Source organism: Ranitomeya variabilis, chromosome 2, assembly GCF_051348905.1.
Source record: "Ranitomeya variabilis isolate aRanVar5 chromosome 2, aRanVar5.hap1, whole genome shotgun sequence".
Lineage (NCBI taxonomy): Eukaryota > Metazoa > Chordata > Amphibia > Anura > Dendrobatidae > Ranitomeya > Ranitomeya variabilis.
This window is the reverse complement of record NC_135233.1, coordinates 420,527,791-420,555,375: the sequence shown is the minus strand read 5'-3', so window position 1 is coordinate 420,555,375 and position 27,585 is coordinate 420,527,791. Positions and strand designations below refer to the sequence as shown.

General features: G+C 48.9%; 1 protein-coding gene across 3 annotated transcripts in view; it reads left to right on the top strand.

The window, feature by feature from the left end:
- Positions 1-26,907, top strand: part of LMO1 (LIM domain only 1) — a 117,836-nt gene extending 90,929 nt beyond the window's left edge. For all 3 annotated transcript variants that reach the window (XM_077286616.1, XM_077286617.1, XM_077286615.1), the window contains exons 2-4: positions 14,629-14,842; positions 22,735-22,860; positions 26,460-26,907. In XM_077286616.1, coding sequence (XP_077142731.1) covers positions 14,629-14,842; positions 22,735-22,860; positions 26,460-26,565 — 446 coding nt within the window. In that variant the 3' untranslated portion in view covers positions 26,566-26,907. The remainder of the gene's footprint in view (positions 1-14,628; positions 14,843-22,734; positions 22,861-26,459) is intronic.
- The last annotated feature ends 678 nt before the right edge of the window (positions 26,908-27,585 follow it).

Genomic DNA, 27,585 nt, shown 5'->3' with positions numbered 1-27,585 from the left:
TGTGTGTGTGATGGCTGCGTGTGTGTGTGATGGCTGCGTGTGTGTGTGATGGCTGCGTGTATGTGATGGCTGCGTGTGTGTGATGGCTGTGTGTGTGTGTGTGATGGCTGTGTGTGTGTGTGTGATGGCTGCGTGTGTGTGATGGCTGTGTGTGTGTGATGGCTGTGTGTGTGTGATGGCTGTGTGTGTGTGATGGCTGCGTGTGTGTGATGGCTGCGTGTGTGTGTGTGTGTGTGATGGCTGCGTGTGTGTGTGTGTGTGATGTCTGCGTGTGTGTGATGGCTGCGTGTGTGTGTGTGTGTGTGTGTGATGGCTGCGTGTGTGTGTGTGTGTGATGGCTGCGTGTGTGTGTGTGATGGCTGCGTGTGTGTGTGTGATGGCTGCGTGTGTGTGTGATGGCTGCGTGTGTGTGTGATGGCTGCGTGTGTGATGCATTTGTGTCAAAGCTGCATGTGTTTGTGAGCTGCGTGCGTGTGAGCTGCGTGCCTGTGTGTGAGCTGCGTGCCTGTATGTCATTATACAGTATGGAGCATCATGTGTGGTCATTATACAATATGGAGCATCATGTGCGGTCATTATACAGTATGGAGCATCATGTGCGGTCATTAGACAGTATGGAGCATCATGTGCGGCCATTATACAGTATGGAGCATCATGTGCGGTCATTATACAGTATGGAGCATCATGTGCGGCCATTATACAGTATGGAGCATCATGTGCGGCCATTATACAGTCTGGAGCATCATGTGCGGTCATTATACAGTCTGGAGCATCATGTGTGGTCATTATACAGTATGGAGCATCATGTGCGGTCATTATACAGTCTGGAGCATCATGTGCGGTCATTATACAGTCTGGAGCATCATGTGCGGTCATTATACAGTATGGAGCATCATTTGCGGTCATACAGTATGGAGCATCATGTGCGGTCATTATACAGTATGGAGCATCATGTGCGGTCATTATACAGTATGGAGCATCATGTGGGGTCATTATACAGTATGGAGCATCATGTGCGGTCATTATACAGTCTGGAGCATCATGTGCGGTCATTATACAGTATGGAGCATCATTTGCGGTCATACAGTATGGAGCATCATGTGCGGTCATTATACCGTATGGAGCATCATGTGCGGCCATTATACAGTATGGAGCATCATGTGGGGTCATTATACAGTATGGAGCATCATGTGCGGTCATTATACAGTATGGAGCATCATGTGTGTTCATTATACAGTATGGAGCATCATGTGGGGTCATTATACAGTATGGAGCATCATGTGCGGTCATTATACAGTATGGAGCATCATGTGTGGCCATTATACAGTATGGGGCACTGTGTGGCCATATTTTTTTGTTTATAATTATTGTATATGAAACAGTGTGATCGGCAGTGCTAAATGGGTGTGGTTGGGATGTGGATATGGGTGTGACTAATTATGAATGGGTGTGGTCAGAGGCGTGGCCTAAAATTTGCCGCGGCGCGCAAAGCGCGCCGCAAACTTTGTCCCTCTTTCCCATCTTCAAAAGTTGGGAGGTATGGTGTGTGTATGCAAAATTTGGGCGCTGTAGCTGCTAAAATAAAGGGTTAAATGGCAGAAAAAATTGGCGTGGGCTCCCGCGCAATTTTCTCCACCAGAATGGTAAAGCCAGTGACTGAGGACAGATATTAATAGCCAGGAGAGGGTCCATGGTTATTGGCCCCCCCGTGGCTGAAAACATCTGCCCCCAGCCACCCCAGAAAAGGCACATCTGGAAGATGCGCCTATTCTGGCACTTGGCCACTCTCTTCCCACTCCCGTGTAGCGGTGGGATATGGGGTAATGAAGGGTTAATGCCACCTTGCTATTGTAAGGTGACATTAAGCCAGATTAATAATGGAGAGGCGTCAATTATGACACCTATCCATTATTAATCCAATTGTTTGAAAGGGTTAAAAAACACACACACACATGATTTAAAAGTATTTTAATGAAATAAACACAGCGGTTGTTTTAATATTTTATTGCTCTCTCAATCCATTTGCAGACCCTCGCTTGGCAAAACAATAAACCCACAATATACATACCTTCTGCTGACCCGTCACGTCCCACGAGGTAATCCATCTGAAGGGGTTAAAATAATTTACAAGCAGGAGCCCTGCAAATGCAGCTGTGCTCGTGCTTGTAATTCCCCGGCGAATGAAGGAAATGTAGGTCATTGACCTACATTTCCTTCAGTTGCGGTGATGCACCCTCTGGTGAATGTTCTCATGAACTGCAGCCTGGGAACTTTTTCCCACGCTCCAGGTCATATGAGGACATCCACCAGGGGGCGCAACACCGCGACTGAAGGAAATGTAGGTCAATGACCTACATTTCCTTCATTCGCTGGGGAATTACAAGCACGAGCACAGCTGCATTTGCAGGGCTCCTGCTTGGAAATTATTTTAACCCCTTCAGATGGATTACCTCGTGGGACATGACGGGTCAGCAGAAGGTATGTATATTGTGGGTTTATTGTTTTGCCAAGCGAGGGTCTGCAAATGGATTGAGAGAGCAATAAAATATTAAAACACCCGCTGTGTTTATTTCATTAAAATACTTTTAAATCATGTGTGTGTGTGTGTGTGTTTTTTAACCCTTTCAAACAATTGGATTAATAATGGATAGGTGTCATAATTGACGCCTCTCCATTATTAATCTGGCTTAATGTCACCTTACAATAGCAAGGTGGCATTAACCCTTCATTACCCCATATCCCACCGCTACACGGGAGTGGGAAGAGAGTGGCCAAGTGCCAGAATAGGCGCATCTTCCAGATGTGCCTTTTCTGGGGTGGCTGGGGGCAGATGTTTGTAGCCACGGGGGGGCCAATAACCATGGACCCTCTCCTGGCTATTAATATCTGCCGTCAGTCACTGGCTTTACCACTCTGGCGGAGAAAATTGAGCCCACGCCAATTTTTTCCGCCATTTAACCCTTTATTTTAGCAGCTACAGCGCTGAAATTTTGCACATACACACTACTAACATTAGTAGTGTGGAATATGCAGAAAAAAAGGGGATATGAGATGGTTTACTGTATGTAAACCATGTCTCATATCCTGTCGGGTTTGTGAAGGAGAAGGAAAAAGCCGGCAATTGAATTACCGACTTTTCACTAACACCGCTGCGTGTTTCTCGCAAGTCACACTGCTGGTCCGTGTGGAATCCGTATTTTTCTCGCCCCCATAGACTTTCATTGGCGATTTTTTTTTTGCGCAATACGCTGACAAACGCAGCATGCTGCGATTTTGTACGGCCGTAGAAAGCCGTATAATACGGATCTGTAATATACGGCTGATAGGACGAGACCCATTGAGAAGCATTGTGCCGTATGTTATGCGAGTTTTACGCACGTAGTTTCTGCGCTCTTACGTCCGTAAAACTCGCATGTGTGACGGCGGCCTTACTGTTAGCCCTGAATCCATTATGCTGAATGATCTCTCCTTCGTAAGGCACAACATTGAAAAACTGACACAAAAGGTGAAAGGGTCCTAGAAATAAACTGTCCAAACATCAAAGAATATAACTACTATAATACTGCTCCTATGTACAAGAATATAACTACTATAATACTGCCCCTATGTACAAGAATATAACTACTATAATACTGCTCCTATGTACAAGAATATAACTATTAGGGTATGTGCACACGTTGCGGATTCCCTGCGGATCCGCAGCGTTTTTTGCAGTGCAGAAACGCTGCAGATCCGCAATTGATTTACAGTACAATGTAAATCAATGAGAAAAAAAAAATGCTGTGCACACTTTGCGGAAAATCCGCTGTGGAAACGCTGCGGTTTTAAAGAAATAGCATGTCAATTCTTTTTTGTGAATCTGCAGCGTTTTTGTACCCATTCCATTATAGAAAACCGCAGAGGTAAAAAACGCAGCAAATCCGCAAGAAAACCGCAGCAAAAACGCACAAAAAACGCTGCCGCAGGTGCGTTTTCTGCCAGGAGAGACAGAATCCGCACCAGAAATTCCTAAGCCGAATCCGCAACGTGTGCACATAGCCTTATAATACTGCTCCTATGTACAAGAATATATCTACTATTATATTGCCCCTATGTACAAGAATATAACTACTATAATACTGCCCCTATGTACAAGAATATACCTTCTATAATACTGCCCCCTATGTACAAGAATATAACTACTATAATACTGCTCGTATGTACAGGAATATAACTACTATAATACTGCCCCTATGTACTGGAATATAACTACTATAACACTGCCCCTATATACAAGAATATACCTTCTATAATACTGCCCCCTATGTACAAGAATATAACTACTATAATACTGCTCGTATGTACAGGAATATAATTACTATAATACTGCCCCTATGTACAGGAATATAACTACTATAACACTGCCCCTATGTACAAGAATATAACTACTATAATACTGCCCCTATGTACAGGAATATAACTACTATAATACTGCTCCTATGTACAAGAATATAACTACTATAATACTGCCCCTATGTACAAGAATATAACTACTATAATACTGCCCCCTATGTACAAGAATATAACTACTATAATACTGCCCCCTATGTACAAGAATATAACTACTATAATACTGCCCCTATGTACAGGAATATAACTACTATAATACTGCCCCTATGTACAAGAATATAACTACTATAATACTGCCCCTATGTACAAGAATATAACTACTATAATACTGCCCCCTATGTACAAGAATATAACTACTATAATACTGCCCCTATGTACAGGAATATAACTACTATAATACTGCCCCTATGTACAAGAATATAACTACTATAATACTGCCCCTATGTACAAGAATATAACTACTATAATACTGCTCCTATGTACAAGAATATAACTACTATAATACTGCTCCTATGTACAAGAATATAACTACTATAATACTGCTCATATGTACAAGAATATAACTACTATAATACTGCCCCTATGTACAAGAATATAACTACTATAATACTGCCCCCTATGTACAAGAATATTCTTCTTATTCTGTGCATATACAAATCTCTAATTCACCGTTATGCCGTTTTCTTCCCTTTTTCTTTCCTTTTATTCCCTTCCCTTTCCCTTCCCTTCCTTTCAGCTTTCGTTCCTTTCCTTTCCCTTTTTCTTTTCCTTTCGTTTTTTTCCATTGTAGCCTCTGTCTTTGTGGGGCAGATTTAGTTTTGTTTCTAGGGTCTGTAGTGCATATCTCCCACTGCAGGAACATTGGGGGTGGTTGTTCTGACTTTTGTATATAATCAGCCCAGCGCTGAGGCTGAGAGTCTCCATGGAATTAGCAATTAGCTGCCATTACTGGTGATTGGGGTTGCTCTCGGCCTCCACGGCGGGCGTGGAGTGAAGTGGAGTGGTCTCTTGTGTTGCTTGCGCTTCTCATCCCCTCATTAGGGTTGTTTTCCTGCACAGTAACGAGCCACTGCATCCTAACAAGGTGTGAAGTGCAGGTGAACAAGCAGAGGGGCCCCCGGGGAGGAGCAGGGATGCCGGGTGGTCTCTGGAGCCATTTATGAGGAGGATCATTAGACGAACGTTAAACCCCGGGCAGACGAATTAACTGTTCTCCCCTGTAGTGGTTGCGCTCAACACCCCACGCTCCATGCTCCGCAGTCCCCTCCACACGCCCCACGCTCCGTGCGCCTCATGCCCTGCAGTCCCCTCCACATGCCGTACGCCCCATGCCCAGCAGTCCCCTCTGCATGCCCGACGCTCTGTGCCCCGCCGTCCCCTCCGCACGCCCCATGCTCCGCAGTCCTCTCCTCACGTCCTACGCTCCGTGCCCCACAGTCCCCTCCGCACGCCCCACGCTCCGTGCCCTGCAGGTCTCACGCTCCGTGCCCCACAGTCCCCTCCGTATGCCCCACGCTTCGCAGTCCCCTCCGCACGCCTCATGCCCTGCAGTCCCCTCCACACGCCGTAAGCCCTGTGGTCCCCTCCGCATGCCCAACGCTCTGTGCCCTGCAGTCCCCTCCGCACGCCCCACGCTCCGTGCCCCACAGGTCCCATGCTCCGTGCCCCACAGTCCCCTCTGCATGCCTCACGCTCCGCAGTCCCCTCCCCACGCTCTGTGTCCCGCAGTCCCTTCCGCACGCCCAACGCTCTGTTCCTCACAGTCCCCTCCGCACGCCCCACGCTCCGTGCCCCGCAGTCCCCTCCGTATGCCCCACGCTCCGTGCCCCGCAGGTCCCACGCTCCGTGCCCCACAGTCCCCTCCGCATGCCCCACACTCCATGCCCCGCAGGTCCCACGCTCCGTGCCCCACAGTCCCCTCCGCACGTCCCACGCTCCGCAGTCCCCACATTCTGTGCCCCGCAGTCCCCTCCACACGCCCAACGCTCCATGCCCCGCAGTCCCATCCACACGCCGTACGCCCCATGCCCCGCAGTCCCATCCGCATGCCCCACGCTCCATGCCCCGCAGTCCCTTCAGCACGCCCCACGCTTCGTGCCCCACATTCTGCGCTCCCCACTTATGGTTTTGGGGTGAGATCCTTCTTATCCCCTTAACCCTCAGTTGGAGCAGACGTCTGGACGCCTCTGTCACCTGCGCTCTTCTTATGGGGACTCGGAATCTCCTGTGTCATGTCTGATAAATACCAGAGTCTCCGGACACGGACTCGATACATTTCCTCTGCTCTTCACAAATATTGTCCCTAATCACAGCAGGAGGTTTGTCCCTTTGTTACATGGTTGTCTATGGGACACATGCATATCCACAACCTGCTGCTCTAGGGTTAATAGTTTGCTGTGAATGTGGAGTGTCCTCTCTCTGAGGAGGCAGTCAGCAGGCTGGAAACCATCAGACACTTTTCTGTTCATTTCCATTTTTAATGAAGTTCACATGTCCGCTTGCTGTCAGCGGATGATGTAACTTTGTTATGCGCCATTTTCTCCATGTTCACATCTCCGCTTGCTGTCAGCGGATGATGTAACTTTGTTATGCCCCATTTTCTCTATGTTCGGATCTCCACTTGCTGTCAGCGGATGATGTAACTTTGTTATGCGCCATTTTCTCCATGTTCACATCTCCGCTTGCTGTCAGCGGATGATGTAACTTTGTTATGCCCCATTTTCTCTATGTTCACATCTCCGCTTGCTGTCAGCAGATGATGTAACTTTATTATGCCCCATTTTCTCTATGTTCGGATCTCCACTTGCTGTCAGCGGATGATGTAACTTTGTTATGCACCATTTTCTCCATGTTCACATCTCCGCTTGCTGTGAGCAGATGATGTGACTTTATTATGCCCCATTTTCTCCATGTTCACATCTCCACTTGCTGTCAGCGGATGATGTAAGGGTATGTGCCCACGTTGCGGATTCTGCTGCGGATTTTCTCGCGGTTTCTTCTGCGGATTCCTCTGCTGGTTTTCAACTGCACTTTTCTATTGGTGCTTGTTGAAAACCCGCTGCGGAATCCGCACAAAGAATTGACATGCTGCGGAAAATAATCCGCTGCGTTTCAGCGCGGATTTTTCCGCAGCATGTGCACAGCGGGTTTTTTTCCCCATAGGTTTACATGGTACTGTAAACTTTGGGAAAACTGCTGCGGATCCGCAGCGTCAAATCCGCTGCGGATCCGCAGCAAAATCCGCAGCGTGTGCACATACCCTAACTTTATTATGCGCCATTTTCTCCATGTTCACATCTCAGCTTGCTGTCAGCGGATGATGTAACTTTGTTATGCGCCATTTTCTCCATGTTCACATCTCCGCTCGCTGGCAGGGGATGATAACGATTTCCCATACTTTGTATTGATATTATCAGAATGTCGCTTCCCTTCGGTGGACGAGGACATGCCGGTTACATCTGACCCCGCACTTCTGTTTCCTGATTATTGTATCAAGTCCAGACTGATACAAGTCATCTGCACCGATACAATGTTGCAAACTATCAGCGCATGAGAGATTTGTGATGCTGATGTGTTGGCTCGCAGAGAATTTTCTAGACTGGATACATTGTAACAAACCCTCAGGATGGTAGTGTGCAGGTCGGGGTGTGAACTCCTAGGGGCTCAGGTCATTGATCCAGTAGGGCTGAGGCTGTAGTCTCACGGCGCGCCTGGGGTACGAGAGGCACAAAGGTCAGACTGGTGCGGGCTAGTTTTGGGGTCCGGTCCTAGATTTTGTGCCACCAATCACCATCAATGCGTCTGACCGCACAGGCCCTCCCGCCTCCTCCTGGTCTTCACTATGCCCTTGAGGGGTTAACGTTGACCCGTCACAATGTAGCGCTGGGACTGATGAACGTCCTTCCTGTCACTTTGAGGCGCAGGCGACAGGTGCACGAGATCCAGCCGATACGTTTCTGCCTTTATATTCTTCATCTTCTGTCGCTAATTAAAACTTTCCGGAGGTAAATGTAATTTCTCTCTAGATTGGCTGATTAAGGTGCGAGATGAAAACTGCGGCAAATCTGGCGGCAGATAAGCGGCACAAGGCGGCAGATTTCATTAGGATTGTATGAAGATCTATCAGCCGCCTCAATGGAGGAAATATTTATTCCAAATCTCGGCTAGAAATTCCCCTTTTATTTCAAGCGCGCGGCGTTATTTGATGATATCTGGTGAGTATAGGGGGAGGGCGCAGGAATCGTCTCCTCCGGCCCCTCACCCGCAGCTCAGGAACAAGATCACATCGCCCTGGTTACGGGGGGATTGGGGGCCGATAAACCTGAGGTTGACCTTGACCTCATAAAAATAAAAACCATTGTGGGGAAGATTAACAAATGCTGCTCTACATACAGGGCGGAAACCAGAAAGCGAGAAACATTTCTCATACGCTGTCTGGCAGAGCTGGCGTACCCTGTCTGGCAGAGCTGGCGCACGCTGTCCGGTAGATCTGGCGCACGCTGTCCGGTAGAGCTGGCGTACCCTGTCTGGCAGAGCTGGCGCACGCTGTCCGGTAGATCTGACGCACGCTGTCCGGTAGATCTGGCGCACGCTGTCCGGTAGATCTGGCGCACGCTGTCCGGTAGATCTGACGCACGCTGTCCGGTAGATCTGGCGCACGCTGTCCGGTAGATCTGGCGCACGCTGTCCGGTAGATCTGGCGCACGCTGTCCGGTAGATCTGGCGCACGCTGTCCGGCAGACCTGGTGCACGCTGTCCGGTAGATCTGGCGCACGCTGTCCGGTAGATCTGGCGCACGCTGTCCGGTAGATCTGGCGCACGCTGTCCGGCAGACCTGGTGCACGCTGTCCGGTAGATCTGGCGCATGCTGTCCGGCAGGCCTCTTATACCTCGCACGTCTTTAATAAACCATTTCCTCTTTTCTAGACTTTAGAGTCGGTGGCGACGTTTGATCTCTGGAGCGTGCAGTCGGCACGAGGCTGCCAGCTTCCCCAGACTCCTGAATGGTGGCTCGTTGGCTCCCACCCAGCACGGTGCCTAGTCACGGGTGTCCCCCAGCTGGAATCCCTCCATACCTTGGGGGCCAGTTCTGGGGGATGTGCCGCGGTTCGGTGGACCTCCACGTCCTGTTCACGCCTTATGTCACCATCCTCCACAATAAGATAACGCGGAGTCTTCTGCCGCTTCGCAGCCTCCAGCACAGGAGGATTCTGGGGGATGACTGCAGGCCAGGGCAGCGCTAGTTAACGCGTCTCTCCCGCAGTCGGAGAACAGATTTACTTCTACCATTTAAATACATTAAGTGGAGGGACGGTGAGGACGCGCAGACGGGAGAGCGGCGTTCTGAGCCATTAGCTGCGCCGGCGAGATTTCCAGAAACGCGACTTTTAAAGCCTTAAGAGGTTTCGCTGTGACCCGTCTCCATGGCAGTGCGGCTACTTAGTTATGGCTCGGATCGATGCGCGGCGTTCGCCTTAAGTGCTGTTGTCGGAGGCTTTTAGATGCGGCGGTCACTGATTACTGTAAGAAGTGTCCTCACATCAGGAGCGGTGTCAGCCAGAAGACTCCTCCGAGAGCAGCAGCGAAATGTCAGGAACAGAGAGCCGCTATTAGCGCTCGCTGCGTACAAGACGCTCATTACTGCTCCGTAAGGGTCCTCATGGGAAGTGGTGAGACCCCCGAGCAATCTGCGGCCGACCCAGGATAAGAACCATAAATGAGACCTAAACCACTAATGAGAAGCCGTGGCAGGTACAAGGCGGTAACGCTGCCCAGAGCCACGGCCACGCTCCAGGCTCCCGACACCTCGGCGCTTCTGCTCCACACTCGGGATCCAGAGCTGAAATTAGAGACGCTACCGTCCTATAGAGAGCAGCTCATGTTGTGCCCTTCTCCTTCATCCATGGGTCCTAAAGTTACTTAGTCTGTGTATGATATAACCTGGGCAGCCTGAATCCCAGCCTGGAGCAGGATTACTGCCCGGTATATTATTCTGTGACGCACTCCAGCAGCTCAGAGAAAACGTACATTGAGGATCCGGCAAGGAGCCATAGGGCAGACATGCTTAGTCCGGCCCAAGTCTCTCTCCAAGTCCACACATGGGAGCCGGGGCACGGAGGGGCCGAGAGAGGAGGAGCTGGGGTGCGGAGGAGCTAGGGTGAGGAGAGGCCGGGAGTGGAGGTGCTGGGGCACGGAGAAGCCAGGAGTGGAGGAGCCAGGGAGTGTGTGTGTAGAGGGGCCGAGAGTGGAGTAGCCGGGGCGTGGAGGAGCCAGGAGTAGAGGAGCCGGGGCACGGATGAGCCAGGAGTAGAGGAGTCGGGGCACGGAGGAGCTAGGAGTGGAGGTGCTGGGGCACGGAGGAGCCAGGAGTGGAGGAGCCAGGGAGTGTGTGTGTGTGTGTGTGTGGAGGGGCCAGGAGTGGAGGAGCTGGGGCGCGAAGGAGCCAGGAGTGGACGAGGCGGGGTGCGGAGGAGCCAGGAGTGGAGGAGCCAGGGAGTGTGTGTGTTTGCGGAGGAGCCAGGAGTGGAGGAGCCGGGGCGTGGAGGAGCCAGGAGTGGAGGAGCCAGGAAGTGTGTGTGTGTGTGGAGGAGCCAGGAGTGGAGGAGCCAGGGCGCGGAGGAGCCAGGAGTAAGGAGACAGGGCGTGGAGGAGCCAGGAGTAGAGGAGCCGGGGCGCGGAGGAGCCAGGACTAGAGGAGCCGTGGGCGCAGAGGAGCCAGGAGTAGAGGAGCTGGGGCGTGGAGGAGGCAGGAGTGGAGGAGCCAGGAGTGGAGGAGACGGGGCGTGGAGGAGCCAGGAGTAGAGGAGCCGGGGCGCGGAGGAGCCGGGGCGTGGAGGAGCCAGAAGTAGAGGAGCTGGGGCGCGGAGGAGCCAGGAGTAGAGGAGCTGGGGCGTGGAGGAGCCAGGAGTGGAGGAGACGGTGCGTGGAGGAGCCAGGAGTAGAGGAGCCGGAGCGCGGAGGAGCAAGGAGTAGAGGAGCTGGGGCGTGGAGGAGCCAGGGCGTGGAGGAGCCGGGGAGTGTGCGTAGGAGCCAGGGCGTGGGGGAGCCGGAGCGGGATGGTGCCAGACTTATCAGCCGGATGTCCACTCTGTGTTTTCTGTGACACGCCGGAGTGAGGATAATATACCGGCTCCGGCTGTAATCGCGCACCGCGCTCTGATTCAGGCTGCTCGCAGTTTGGGCAGCATTCGTGTAGCGACAAGTTCCCTTTAAGATCACAGGCCCCCTGATTCGTGCCCTATGGTCCCCGGTGCCGGCTCTGTCCTGCATATGACAACTCTAAAAGAATGTTCGGACGGCTCCTGAGAAAATGTGAGACCTCCAGGAGTGGGGAAACCTCCTGGAAACCAAAGATGAACCCCTTAGTGACGGAGCCAATTTTTTTAAAATCTGTCCAGTGTCTCTTCATGTGTTGATAACTCTGGTGGAGCTTCAATATATCCCGCTGATTTTGAGATTGTTTTTTTCGTGGCACATTATACTTTATGATGATGGTAAATTTAGGTCGATATGTTTTGTGTTTATTTATAAAACATAGCAGAAATTTGACAAAAATGTTAGAGAATTAGCAATGTCAGACTTTGAATGCTTCTTCCTTTAATCCAGAGAGTCACACCACAGAAACCCTTAATAGATAACACTTCCCTCATGTCGGCTTTATATCAGCGCCATTTGTAAAATGTTACTTTATTTTGTTCGCCGTTGAGGAGGTTTAATAACGTAGCAGGAATTTTTCATTTTTTTTCAAGGAAATTTACAAAATTTATTTTTCTTGGGACCTATCCAGGTGTGAAGTGACTTTGGGGGTCCTATATGTTGGGAAACCCCCAAAACTGACACTGCGCCCCCCCCCCCCCCCACACACACACACATATTGGAAACTGCAGTCAGGTAGATTATTAACCCTTCAGGTGATTTTCAGGAATTAATGTAAAGTGACATGACCAGAATGATGAAGTGCTTGATCACCTAAATGTCGGTGACTTCTGCTCCGTCCGCTGTAGCCGGGAGACTCTGAGGCCACTATTTGGCCGTGAATTACCGGCAAACATCAGGACCCCACAATCATGATCTCTGAGGGCCGATGGGGATAAACAGGAAGCCCCCACACTGTTAACCATTTATGTGATATAGTCACTATTGACAGCAGCATCTAAGGGGTAAAACAGATGTGGACGGGGCCAGCACTGATCGTGGCTGATGGAGGAAAGGCTGCTCATGCCTCATCCCCACCACCCCTATAGATTGCTCATAGCTGCTCCGATACCTGTATTGTACGACGCATTCATGTGGTTCGGGTCAGTCGGTCCCTGTGGATATTGCTCCTTTCTTCCTAATATACAGTACAGACCAAAAGTTTGGACACACCTTCTCATTTAAAGATTTTTCTGTATTTTCATGACTATGAAAATCGTACATTCACACTGAAGGCATCAAAACTATGAATTAACACATGTGGAATTATATACTTAACAAAAAAGTGTGAAACAACTGAAAATATGTCATATTCTAGGTTCTTCAAAGTAGCCACCTTTTGCTTTGATGACTGCTTTGCACACTCTTGGCATTCTCTTGATGAGCTTCAAGAGGTAGTCACCGGGAATGGTCTTCCAACAACCTTGAAGGAGTTCCCAGAGATGCTTAGCACTTGTTGGCCCTTTTGCCTTCACTCTGCGGTCCAGCTCACCCCAAACCATCTCGATTGGGTTCAGGTCTGGTGACTGTGGAGCCCAGGTCATCTGGTGTAGCACCCCATCACTCTCCTTCTTGGTCAAATAGCCCTTACACAGCCTGGAGGTGTGTTTGGGGTCATTGTCCTGTTGAAAAATAAATGATGGTCCAACTAAACGCAAACCGGATAGAATAGCATGCTGCTGCAAGATGCTGTGGTAGCCATGCTGGTTCAGTATGCCTTCAATTTTGAATAAATCCCCAACAGTGTCACCAGCAATGCACCCGCACACCATCACACCTCCTCCTCCATGCTTCACGGTGGGAACCAGGCATGTAGAGTCCATCCTTTCACCTTTTCTGCGTCGCACAAAAACACGGTGGTTGGAACCAAAGATCTCAAATTTGGACTCATCAGACCAAAGCACAGATTTCCACTGGTCTAATGTCCATTCCTTGTGTTATTTAGCCCAAACAAGTCTCATCTGCTTGTTGCCTGTACTTAGCAGTGGTGTCCTAGCAGCTATTTTACCATGAAGGCCTGCTGCACAAAGTCTCCTCTTAACAGTTGTTGTAGAGATGTGTCTGCTGCTAGAACTCTGTGTGGCATTGACCTGGTCTCTAATCTGAGCTGCTGTTTACCTGCGATTTCTGAGGCTGGTGACTCGGATTAACTTATCCTCAGAAGCAGAGGTGACTCTTGGTCTTCCTTCCCTGGGGCGGTCCTCATGTGAGCCAGTTTCTTTGTAGCGCTTAATGGTTTTTGCCACTGCACTTGGGGACACTTTCAAAGTTTTCCCAATTTTTCGGACTGACTGACCTTCATTTCTTAAAGTAATGATGGCCACTCGTTTTTCTTTACTTAGCTGCTTTTTTCTTGCCATAATACAAATTCTAACCGTCTATTCAGTAGGACTATCAGCTGTGTGTCCACCAGACTTCTGCACAACACAACTGATGGTCCCAACCCCATTTATAAGGCAAGAAATCCCACTTATTAAACCTGACAGGGCACACCTGTGAAGTGAAAACCATTCCCGGTGACTACCTCTTGAAGCTCATCAAGAGAATGCCAAGAGTGTGCAAAGCAGTCATCAAAGCAAAAGGTGGCTACTTTGAAGAACCTAGAATATAAGACATCATTTCAGTTGTCTCACTCTTTTTTGTTAAGTATATAATTCCACATGTGGTAATTCATAATTTTGATGCCTTCAGTGTGAATTTATAATTTTCATAGTCATGATGAAAATACAGAAAAATCTTTCAAATGAGAAGGTGTGTCCAAACTTTTGGTCTGTACTGTATATATATATATATATATATATATATATATATATATATATATATATATCCCCGCTGGAGATCCCCCTTAACACCTGAAGCCATGCTTATAGGGCTTCTCCATCATTAGTAGGTGCTGGGTTCAGCTCTCGTGTTTCCTTGTTACAAGGAATGATATTAGGACAGACAAGAGGGGCCCCTGGAGCTGCAGATGTGGCCACTATGGGACCCTGGTCATATATATGCGTCATGGCGCCATCCTCACGTGTCTGCTCTCCTCTCTCCTAGGAGTTCCCATGCTGTCCGTACAGCCCAAAGGGAAACAGAAAGGCTGCGCTGGCTGCAACCGGAAGATCAAGGACCGCTACCTGCTGAAAGCCCTGGACAAATACTGGCACGAGGACTGTCTGAAATGCGCCTGCTGCGACTGCCGCCTGGGGGAGGTTGGCTCAACGCTCTACACCAAGGCAAATCTGATCCTGTGCCGCAGAGACTACCTGAGGTGAGGGCGGCAGATGTACATGTGTATGTCACAGAGGTGTCACCAGCAGGGGCAGAGGGCGGCGACATCATCACTGTTCACATCAGTCACTGACCACCAGGATCTCACAATCTAATCCCCAATCTCATGTTTATAGTAGTTATATTCTTGTACATAGGAGCAGTATTATAGTAGTTATATTCTTGTACATAGGGGCAGTATTATAGTAGTTATATTCTTGCACATAGGAGCGGTATTATAGTAGTTATATTCTTGTACATAGGAGCGGTATTATAGTAGTTATATTCTTGTACATAGGAGCGGTATTATAGTAGTTATATTCTTGTACACATGGGCAGTATTATAGTAGTTATATTCTTGTACATAGGAGCGGTATTATAGTAGTTATATTCTTGTACATAGGAGCAGTATTATAGTAGTTATATTCTTGTACATAGGGGCAGTATTATAGTAGTTATATTCTTGTACATAGGGGCAGTATTATAGTAGTTATATTCCTGTACATAAGAGCAGTATTATAGTAGTTATATTCTTGTACATAGGAGCAGTATTAGAGTAGTTATATTCTTGTACATAGGGGCAGTATTATAGTAGTTATATTCTTGTACATAGGAGCCGTATTATAGTAGTTATATTCTTGTACACATGGGCAGTATTATAGTAGTTATATTCTTGTACATAGGGGCAGTATTATAGTAGTTATATTCTTGTACATAGGAGCGGTATTATAGTAGTTATATTCTTGTACATAGGAGCGGTATTATAGTAGTTATATTCTTGTACATAGGGGGCTGTATTATAGTAGTTATATTCCTGTACATAAGAGCAGTATTATAGTAGTTATATTCTTGTACATAGGAGCAGTATTATAGTAGTTATATTCTTGTACACATGGGCAGTATTATAGTAGTTATATTCTTGTACATAGGGGGCAGTATTATAGTAGTTATATTCTTGTACATAGGAGCAGTATTATAGTAGTTATATTGTATATAGGAGCGGTGTTATAGTAGTTATATTCTTGTACATAGGAGCGGTATTGTAGTATATTCTTGTACATAGAAGTGGTATTATAGTAGTTATATTCTTGTACACATGGGCAGTATTATAGTAGTTATATTCTTGTACATAAGGGGCAGTATTATAGTAGTTATATTCCTGTACATAAGAGCAATATTATAGTAGTTATATTCTTGTACATAGGAGCAGTATTATAGCAGTTATATTCCTGTACATAGAGGCAGTATTATAGTAGTTATATGCTTGTACATAGGAGCGGTATTATAGTAGTTATATTCTTGTACATAGGAGCATTATTATAGTAGTTATATTCTTGTACATAGGGGCGGTATTATAGTAGTTATATTCTTGTACACATGGGCAGTATTATAGTAGTTATATTCTTGTACATAGGAGCGGTATTATAGTAATTATATTCTGGTACATAAGAGCGGTATTATAGTAGTTATATTCTTGTACATAGGGGGCAGTAATATAGTAGTTATAGTCTTGTACATAGGGTCAGTATTATAGTAGTTATATTCTTGTACATAGGGGCAGTATTATAGTAGTTATATTCTTGTACATAGGAGCCGTGTTATAGTAGTTATATTCTTGTACGTAGGAGCGGTATTATAGTAGTTATATTCTTGTACATAGGGGCAGTATTATAGTAGTTCTATTCCTGTACATAAGAGCAGTATTATAGTAGTTATATTCTTGTACATAGGAGCAGTATTATAGTAGCTATATTCTTGTACACATGGGCAGTATTATAGTAGTTATATTCTTGTACATAGGAGCTGTATTATAGTAGTTATATTCTTGTACACATGAGCAGTATTATAGTAGTTATACTCTTGTACATAGGAGCGGTATTATAGTAGTTATATTCCTGTACATAGGAGCGGTATTATAGTAGTTATATTCTTGTACACATGGGCAGTATTATAGTAGTTATATTCTTGTACATAGGAGCGGTATTATAGTAGTTATATTCTTGTACATAGGAGCAGTATTATAGTAGTTATATTCTTGTACACATGGGCAGTATTATAGTAGTTATATCCTTGTACATAGGAGCGGTATTATAGTAGTTATATTCTTGCACATAGGCGCGGTATTATAGTAGTTATATTCTTGTACATAGAAGCTGTATTATCGTAGTTATATTCTTGTACACATGAGCAGTATTATAGTAGTTATATTCTTGTACATAGGACCGGTATTATAGTAGTTATAGTCTTGTACATAGGAGCGGTATTATAGTACTTATATTCTTGTACATAGGGGCAGTATTATAGTAGTTATATTCTTGTACATAGGAGCGGTATTATAGTAGTTATATTCTTGTACATAGGAGCAGTATTATAGTAGTTATATTCTTGTACATAGGAGCAGTATTATAGTAGTTATATTCTTGTACATGGGGCAGTATTATAGCAGTTATATTTTTGTGTATAGGAGGCAGTATTATAGTAGTTATATTCTTGTACATAGGGGCAATATTATAGTAGTTATATTCTTGTACATAGGGCAGCATTATAGTAGTTGTATTCTTGTACATAGGAGCAGTATTATAATAGTTATATTCTTGTACATAGGGGCAGTATTATAGGAGTTATATTCTTGTACATAGGGGCAGTATTATAGTAGTTATATTCTTGTACATAGGGGCAATATTATAGTAGTTATATTCTTGTACATAGGGCAGCATTATAGTAGTTGTATTCTTGTACATAGGAGCAGTATTATAGTAGTTATATTCTTGTACAAAGGGGCAGTATTATAGGAGTTATATTCTTGTACATAGGGGCAGTATTATAGTAGTTGTATTCTTGTACATAGGAGCAGTATTATAGTAGTTATATTCTTGTACATAGGAGCAGTATTATAGTAGTTATATTCTTGTACATAGGGGCAGTATTATAGTAGTTATATTCTTGTACATAGGGGCAGTATTATAGTAGTTATATTCTTGTACATAGGGGCAGTATTATAGTAGTTATATTCTTGTACATAGGTGCAGTATTATAGTAGTTATATTCTTGTACATAGGAGCAGTATTATACACCTCTTTTCATGATTTCCCTTATTCACACCAATGTTGTGTTTTATGACCATAGTTTTTTTAATCAATTTTACTTTATATTTTCTTTTCAATATTCACAATTTCACTTTGGCATCTTTATAATTTTTGTAGTCTGTAGCTTTTCGTTGTTTTTTTTTTTTTTTCTTTTTCTGTTATAGTAGTGACACTTTGGATTAATATAGGCAAGAAATTTTTTGTTAGGAGATGGGCACCATTCCCTTAGTGTTTTGCAGCTTTAAGGGTAAAGGGAACAGTTCTGTAAATGTAGCAGTTTTCTTTACAAATAGTGCGGTGTGGGATCTTTTGTGTCCGGTAATCTGGAAAGTGGCCGATGCTATTGTGCAATTTATGAATAATTCATCACAGACGATGCCACATGTAGCGAAGATTAGAGACCTGAACAGCCCCTCGTTATCCCACTCGCTCCATGCAATTCAACATCCAGCACTACTACCCCCAACACTGCAAGACTTTATCAATGCGAGTACAGATGTGGTAGACGTCACCTGCAGTCCTATGTAACAACATAAGTAACACAGTAATAACTCCGAGTACAGATAATGTAGTAGGCGTTTCCTGCAGTCCTATGTAAAAGCAGAGCGAGAATATTGTATTAGTTCCTATCAAGTGTAGATGATCACAGCGAGGCGTCCGGTGACCGTTTACATCCCTGCAGTGAGACGTGAGGGTCGTGATACAATTCATTGTTTCCTTATTGTTACATTTGATCATTTTATTTACAGTAAAACTAATACAAAAATGTAAAAAAATCCCAATATAAAAATATACAGTAGAATAGAAATAAAAGGAAACTTCTACAAGGTAATTGCAGATTGGCAACAGGCTGCTGTGATGTCTGATGATAATCACCGGGGTCATAATATATTGTAGATCCATGTTGTTATTACAGTCGCTGCGTCCTCGCACAACCGTCCGCTCAGCAAAGGGATCTAAATCTCTGCTCATCCTGACTCTTCTGGTTCACGAAAACAATAACAGACCTACACTGTGGCCTCACCCTCCGGGGCAGGATAATAGGACTGATGGGGGCTACTGGGGTTCGTTTCTTTTGTCTTTTCAGAATCTCCTTTTTGTTTAATTTCCCTTTCTTTGAGTTACATGTAACATCGGGGGCGATTCGCCTTTCACCGTTCCCCTGGCTGGACATGACGATGGGCTCTGCAGGGCGCGGTCCCTCCGGATTTGTATGGCGCTCTGTGCTGTCGCTCACGGCTGCGGCGCTGCCAGACGACAATCTGCACTCACTTGTATGTCCAGGCAGATTGTGTCTCCTATAACAAGATCCAATGATACCAAACAAATGACGTCGAGGTCCCTGCACCTAACCTTCCAGCCACATGGAATCCAGGACTTGTATTCCTCCGTGTCCTCAGGATTAAGCTTCAGAGTATTAAAAACTGTATCACACCGCGCAGAATGCACACAGTCATATCAGGACCAAAACAAAGAAGAAATAATTACTGAGATCCGTTATGTCAGGATGGAACGATTACTGGTGCGACTACAGAGGACACCGAAACCTCAGGGGCCATCATTACATATGGCGAGGGGTGGTCTCTGTCTGTTATTTACAAATTATGGAACTCGCTTCTTAGAAAAGAGCTGCACTCACTAATGTTACATTGTCTCTTATCCTCCAGTCACCTCCAGAGCTGCACTCACTATTCTGCCGTTACATCATGTCTTATCCTCCAGTCACCTCCAGAGCTGCAGTCACTATTCTGTTACATCGTGTCTTATCCTCCAGAGCTGCACTAACTATTCTGTTACATCGTGTCTTATCCTCCAGAGCTGCACTAACTATTCTGTTGCATTGTGTCTTATCCTCCAGACCAGCACTAACTATTCTGTTACATCGTGTCTTATCTTCCAGTCACCTCCAGAGCTGCACTCACTATTCTGTTACATTGTCTTATCCTCCAGAGCTTCGATCACTATTCTACTATTAGGACCTATACTCCATGATCTCTATTTTTATTATCTCTGAGCTAGTGGGTGTAGATTAGATGCTCCGATATCTTCCTTGCACATCATGCACAGACAGTAATGATTATTGTTGCTGTGTGTCCTTCACTGATAAAACACCTATTAGGAGCAGCAGCAGCATGAAGACCATGATACAGTGATACTGAAAAGTGTAGCTGTGAATCCAGCCCTGGGTTTAAATAAATACTTCCTAGAAGCTGCACAACAGACATTATACAGCAGATGTGACAAGAGAAGCACTGTGCATCCAGCACTGGAGGGAGGTAAACCCGATGCTGCAGCTCAGTCTGTGTGCTTGGCTTCTCTGGTGAGTGGAGTGAGCTCTGCTCCTCCTCCGTCTGGAGACTTCAGAGGCCAGTGTAGCCTCCTTCTTCAGTGAACTCTGCTCCTCCTCTGTCCATAGGCTTCAGAGGCCGGTGTAGCCTCCTCCCTCACTGAGCTCTGCTCCTCCTCTGTCCGGAGACATTAGAGGCCGGTGTAGCGTCCTCCCTCAGTGAGCTCTGCTCCTTCTCTGTCCATAGGCTTCAGAGGCCGGTGTAGCCTCCTCCCTCAGTGAGCTCTGCTCCTCCTCTGTTCGTAGGCTTCAAAGGTCGGTGTAGCCTCCTCCCTCAGTGAGCTCTGCTCCTTCTCTGTCCGTGGGCATCAGAAGCCGGTGTAGCCTCGTCCCTCAATGAGCTCTGCTCCTCCTCTGTCCGGAGACTTCAGTGGCAGGTGTAGCCTCCTCCCTCAGTGAGCTCTGCTCCTCCTCTGTCCGGAGACTTCAGAGGCCGGTGTAGCGTCCTCCCTCAGTGAGCTCTGCTCCTTCTCTGTCCATAGGCTTCAGAGGCCGGTGTAGCCTCCTCCCTCAGTGAGCTCTGCTCCTCCTCTGTTCGTAGGCTTCAAAGGTCGGTGTAGCCTCCTCCCTCAGTGAGCTCTGCTCCTTCTCTGTCTGTGGGCATCAGAAGCCGGTGTAGCCTCGTCCCTCAATGAGCTCTGCTCCTCCTCTGTCCGGAGACTTCAGTGGCAGGTGTAGCCTCCTCCCTCAGTGAGCTCTGCTCCTCCTCTGTCCGGAGACTTCAGAGGCCGGTGTAGCCTCCTCCCTCAGTGAGCTCTGCTCCTTCTCTGTCCGTAGGCTTCAGAGGCCGGTGTAGCCTCCTCCCTCAGTGAGCTCTGCTTCTTCTCTGTCCATAGGCTTCAGAGGCCGGTGTAGCCTCCTCCCTCAGTGAGCTCTGCTCCTCCTCTGTTCGTAGGCTTCAGAGGTCGGTGTAGCCTCCTCCCTCAGTGAGCTCTGCTCCTTCTCTGTCCGTGGGCTTCAGAAGCCGGTGTAGCCTCGTCCCTCAATGAGCTCTGCTCCTCCTCTGTCCGTAGACTTCAGAGGTTGGTGTAGCCTCCTCCCTCAGTGAGCTCTGCTCCTCCTCTGTCGGGAGACTTCAGAGGTTGGTGTAGCCTCCTCCCTCAGTGAGCTCTGCTCCTCTGTCCATAGGCTTCAGAGGCCAGTGTAGCCTCCTCCCTCAGTGAGCTCTGCTCCTCCTCTGTCCGGAGACTTCAGAGGTTGGTGTGGCCTCCTCCCTCAGTGAGCTTTGCTCCTCCTCTGTCCAGAGACTTCAGAGGTTGGTGTAGCCTCCTCCCTCAGTGAGCTCTGCTCCTCCTCTGTCCAGAGACTTCAGAGGTTGGTGTAGCTTCCTCTCTCAGTGAGCTCTGCTCCTCCTCTATTTGGAGACTTCAGAGGTTGGTGTAGTCTCCTCCCTCAGTGAGCTCTGCTCCTCTGTCCGGAGACTTCAGAGGTTGGTGTAGCCTCCTCCCTCAGTGAGCTCTGCTCCTCCTCTGTCTGGAGACTTCAGAGGCCGGTGTAGCCTCCTCCCTCAGTGAGCTCTGCTCCTCCTCTGTCCATAGGCTTCAGAGGCCGGTGTAGCCTCCTCCCTCAGTGAGCTCTGCTCCTCCTCTGTCCGTAGACTTCAGAGTTTGGTGTAGCCTCCTCCCTCACTGAGCTCGGCTCCTCCTCTGTCTGGAGACTTCAGAGGCCAGTGTAGCCTCCTCCCTCAGTGAGCTCTGCTCCTCCTCTGTCCGTAGACTTCAGAGGTCGGTGTAGCCTCCTCCCTCAGTGAGCTCTGCTCCTCCTCTGTCCGTAGACTTCAGAGGCTGGTGTAGCTCTCCTCCCTCAGTGAGCTCTGCTCCTCCTCTGTCCAGAGACTTCAGAGGCCAGTGTAGCCTCCTCCCTCAGTGAGCTCTGCTCCTCCTCTGTCAGGAGACTTCAGAGGCCGGTGTAGCCTTCTCCCTCAGTGAGCTCTGCTCCTCCTCTGTCGGGAGACTTCAGAGGCCGGTGTAGCCTCCTCCCGCAGTGAGCTTACAGGCTGTAGCTGTATTAGTTTGAACATGATGGACTTGAGCTTTTAGTCAGACTGATTGGTGCACTCAGGGGAGAAGGGGAAGAAGAGGCTCATAAGTGGAGAAAGAAGCCATTTCTCTGATATATTACACACCTAATTATATTTGCATGTACACAGCGGCCACTTAAAACGGAGGTGGAACATAGATGGCAGCTAAATGAACTATGAGCGCAGCTCTGGATGTGACTGGAGTAGAATGATCTAACTTAGGGCTTATTCACACGTCAGGACTTCTAAGTGAAAACAAGGACTGTAACAATCAGAGGAAAGTGTCACAGACGCTGATGCCGGCCCTATGTCTGAGGTTTTTATGATTTTGGCATAAAACACTGATGTGTGAATAAAGCCTAAGAATCAGTGCCGGCGAGCAGGTGCCTCCAAGAGTCGCGGCGTCCAGTAACGGTGCGGCTCCGCTTGTGTCTCTGCAGGTTGTTTGGAACCACTGGAAACTGCGCTGCGTGTAGTAAATTGATCCCGGCCTTCGAGATGGTGATGCGCGCCAGAGACAACGTCTACCACCTGGATTGCTTCGCCTGCCAGCTGTGCAACCAGAGGTGAGAGCCCGGGCTGAGGCCGCAGAGCATTAATCCACTGAGCTGCAGAGCATCGCTCCTCCACCGCCTGATATTACTCCACTGAGCTGCAGAGCATCGCTCCTCCACCGCCTGATATAGTGATGTACCTGCAGAGCATCCCTCCTCCACCGCCTGATACCTGCAGAGCATTGCGCCTCCACCAGATTGTGATATATCTGCAGAGCATTACACCACTGACCTGCAGAACATTATTATTATTAATAATATTTATTTATATAGCATCATTGATTCCATTGTGCTGTACATGAGAACATCACTTCTCCACTTCCTGACAGAATAGTGGTGTAATAATCTGCAGAACATTTGGCTGTATGGTGGCTCAGTGGTTAGCATTGTTCCTTTGCAGCGCTGGAGTCCTTACCTCCCCCCAGGGTCGGCTACCTTACCTCCCCCCCAGGGCGGGCTGCCTTACCTTACTTCCCCCCAGGGCCAGCCGCCTCACCTCCCCCCAGGGCCGGCCGCCTTACCTTACCTCCCCCCAGGGCCGGCCGCCTTACCTTACCTCCCCCCAGGGCCGGCCGCCTTACCTTACCTCCCCCCAGGGCCGGCCGCCTTACCTTACCTCCCCCCAGGGCCGGCCGCCTTACCTTACCTCCCCCCAGGGCCGGCCGCCTTACCTTACCTCCCCCCAGGGCCGGCCGCCTTACCTTACCTCCCCCCAGGGCCAGCCGCCTTACCTTACCTCCCCCCAGGGCCGGCCGCCTTACCTTACCTCCCCCCAGGGCAGGCCGCCTTTCCTTACCTACCCCCAGGGCCGGCCGCCTTACCTTACCTCCCCCCAGGGCCGGCCGCCTTACCTTACCTCCCCCCAGGGCCGGCCGCCTTACCTTACCTCCCCCCAGGGCCGGCCGCCTTACCTTACCTCCCCCCAGGGCCGGCCGCCTTACCTTACCTCCCCCCCAGGGCCGGCCGCCTTACCTTACCTCCCCCCAGGGCCGGCCGCCTTACCTTACCTCCCCCCAGGGCCGGCCGCCTTACCTTACCTCCCCCCAGGGCCGGCCGCCTTACCTTACCTCCCCCCAGGGCCGGCTGCTGCTGGGAGTCTCCTGCGCTCAGATTTGGGGATTTCACGCTCCTGAGCTGTTAATAGAGAAGCAGCTGCCATGGTGTCCATCCACAGACTCCAGGCCTGGACTGCCATCTGGTGGACGACAATCAGCACTGCACGAGGAAATTTCGCAAATGTCAGTTACAAAGACGATACATTCAGATAAAGATTCATTATTTACATCCAGATCCAAAACATTCTCCTTAAAGGGCCAGCTCCCTGCAACTGCAGCTCAACGTGGATCTGTCACCTGATTTCACAATGCAAACTGCTGATATTATTCTTAGACCTAATGAGGCTGGTGTACTTATATATGTCAGAGTAACTGCAATTCTGATACGAAGATGTTCAGTTTATGAGTCCAGTAATTACAGAAAGGAAAAGGTCAGGTCTAAGTGTATTCAGCTTTCACCCACCATAATTATCAGCTTCCTCCAGGGCATAGGCCTTAGTTGTCAGCCTCCTCCCCACACAAGTTTTAGTTGTCAGCCTCCTATTCCACATAGACCTCAATTGTCGGTCCCTCCTCCGCTCAGGCTTCAGTTGTCGGCCCCTCCTCCGCTCAGGCTTCAGTTATCGGCCCCTCCTCCACTCAGTCTTCAGTTGTCGACCCCTCCTCCGCTCAGGCTTCAGTTGTCGGCCCCTCCTCCGCTCAGGCTTCAGTTGTCGGCCCCTCCTCCGCTCAGTCTTCAGTTGTCGACCCCTCCTCCGCTCAGGCTTCAGTTGTCGGCCCCTTCACCGCTCAGTTTTCAGTTGTCGACCCCTCCTCCGCTCAGTCTTCAGTTGTCGGCCCCTCCTCCGCTCAGGCTTCAGTTGTCAGACCCCCTCCGCTCAGTCTTCAGTTGTCGGCCCCTCCTCCGTTCAGGCTTCAGTTGTCGGCCCCTCCTCCGCTCAAGCTTCAGTTGTCGGCCCCTCCTCCGCTCAGGCTTCAGTTGTCAGACCCCCTCCGCTCAGTCTTCAGTTGTCAGCCCCTCCTCCGTTCAGGCTTCAGTTGTCGGCCCCTCCTCCGCTCAAGCTTCGGTTGTCGGCCCCTCCTCCGCTCAGGCTTCAGTTGTCGGCCCCTCCTCCGCTCAGGCTTCAGTTGTCGGCCCCTCCTCCGCTCAGGCTTCGGTTGTCGGCCCCCCTCCGCTCAGTCTTCAGTTGTCGGCCCCTCCTCCGCTCAGTCTTCAGTTGTCGGCCCCTCTTCCGCTCAGTCTTCAGTTGTCGGCCCCTCCTCCTCTCAGTCTTCAGTTGTCGGCCCCTCCTCCTCTCAGTCTTCAGTTGTCGGCCCCTCCTCCACTCAGTCTTCAGTTGTCGACCCCTCCTCCACTCAGGCTTCAGTTGTCGGCCCCTCCTCCGCTCAGGCTTCAGTTGTCGGCCCCTCCTCCGCTCAGTCTTCAGTTGTCGACCCCTCCTCCGCTCATGCTTCAGTTGTCGGCCTCTTCACCGCTCAGTTTTCAGTTGTCGACCCCTCCTCCGCTCAGTCTTCAGTTGTCGACCCCTCCTCCGCTCAGTCTTCAGTTGTCGACCCCTCCTCCGCTCAGTCTTCAGTTGTTGGCCCCTCCTCCTCTCAGTCTTCAGTTGTCGGCCCCTCCTCCTCTCAGTCTTCAGTTGTCGGCCCCTCTTCCTCTCAGTCTTCAGTTGTCGGCCCCTCCTCCGCTCAGGCTTCAGTTGTCGGCCCCTCCTCCGCTCAGGCTTCAGTTGTCGGCCCCTCCTCCGCTCAGGCTTCAGTTGTCGGCCCCTTCTCCGCTCAGGCTTCAGTTGTCGACCCCTCCTCCGCTCAGTCTTCAGTTGTTGGCCCCTCCTCCTCTCAGTCTTCAGTTGTCGGCCCCTCCTCCTCTCAGTCTTCAGTTGTCGGCCCCTCTTCCTCTCAGTCTTCAGTTGTCGGCCCCTCCTCCGCTCAGTCTTCAGTTGTTGGCCCCTCTTCTGCTCAGTCTTCAGTTGTCGGCCCCTCTTCCCCTCAGGCTTCAGTTGTCGGCCCCTCCTCTGCTCAGGCTTCAGTTGTCGGCCCCTCTTCCTCTCAGTCTTCAGTTGTCGGCCCCTCCTCCGCTCAGGCTTCAGTTGTCGGCCCCTCCTCCGCTCAGGCTTCAGTTGTCGGCCCCTCCTCCGCTCAGGCTTCAGTTGTCGGCCCCTTCTCCGCTCAGGCTTCAGTTGTCGACCCCTCCTCCGCTCAGTCTTCAGTTGTTGGCCCCTCCTCCTCTCAGTCTTCAGTTGTCGGCCCCTCCTCCTCTCAGTCTTCAGTTGTCGGCCCCTCTTCCTCTCAGTCTTCAGTTGTCGGCCCCTCCTCCGCTCAGTCTTCAGTTGTCGGCCCCTCTTCTGCTCAGTCTTCAGTTGTCGGCCCCTCTTCCCCTCAGGCTTCAGTTGTCGGCCCCTCCTCTGCTCAGGCTTCAGTTGTCGGCCCCTCCTCCGCTCAGGCTTCAGTTGTCGGCCCCTCCTCCGCTCAGGCGTCAGGTGCACCTGTCTTACACATAAAGCTGACCTTGGGTGGGCTCACGTCTCGTAACTGACCGCCGCTGTCTTCTTCTTGCAGATTTTGTGTGGGGGACAAGTTTTTTCTTAAGAACAATATGATCTTGTGTCAGATGGACTATGAGGAGGGACAGCTGAACGGAAGCTTCGAGTCCCAGGTGCAATAACCGCGGCCTCCGCCGGCACAGTGTGGACGTCCTTCCCTGAGAGCGGTGACGAGTGTCTGTTGGCTTGCCTGCAATATTTGATGAATTCTCGGCCCCCCACCCCACGGACTGTGTACGATGTCGTCCTCCCCACCCCAAACCACACCAAACAAGTTGCAGTCTTCGATGTCCGGTCGTGCTTTGCTGAGCACTGCATTCGCCTGTCTGTTGTGGGACTCGGGAGGGGGTGGAGGGTCCGGGAACCTGTACAGTCTGTTTTCTGTATATAAACTGGAACATTTATTTTATGAAGATGTAATGCAATTTTATTACTGGTGTGAAATTAAAGATTATGAATGTTTACTGATTGTATCAGACGTCTGAGGTCACTGAGAAAGGTCCCCTTCCTCCCCCCCCCCTAATGCTGTAAAGGAGCCCTCCGGATAATCCACATGATTCCCTATCGGAGCCGCACTTCTCTTCATGTAGTGGATTTACTTCCATGCCGACCTGTGTTTGTCTCTTCAGGCGTTATCTTGATTTTCAGATTTCACTCTGCTCCTTTCTCCTCTGTGCTCTGCTATCTGTCGCTGATATTTTGGTGCAGCATCATCTCTGCCTTTTGGGAGGATCCCGTGATTATCCCTCCTCTGCCTTTTCTCCTATATGAACAATATACAAGTATACAGTCACAGAGGAAGATCTGTGATCTCCATTATAACTGTGTGACGGGAGCTGTGCAATCATCATCAGTCACTGTGATAGCAGGATGTCAGTGGCACAGCCCACGCATCGTCATCATGCAAGCACTGCTGACTGAGATGGTGATCCCCTTCAGGGGGAAGATCATCACGTGATGACGTGGCCTAAATAAGAAGTATACCATTAATTAGAGAGGAAGAACCACATAAGGTAAAAGTAACTGAATGATCTATGTACTGAATATTGGGGCACAAGTGACAGAAAGGAGTAAACAGAATAAAAGAGTAGAATGCTACTGTAACCTTCTATTACTCTGTTAATGGAATTATTGGTTGGGGT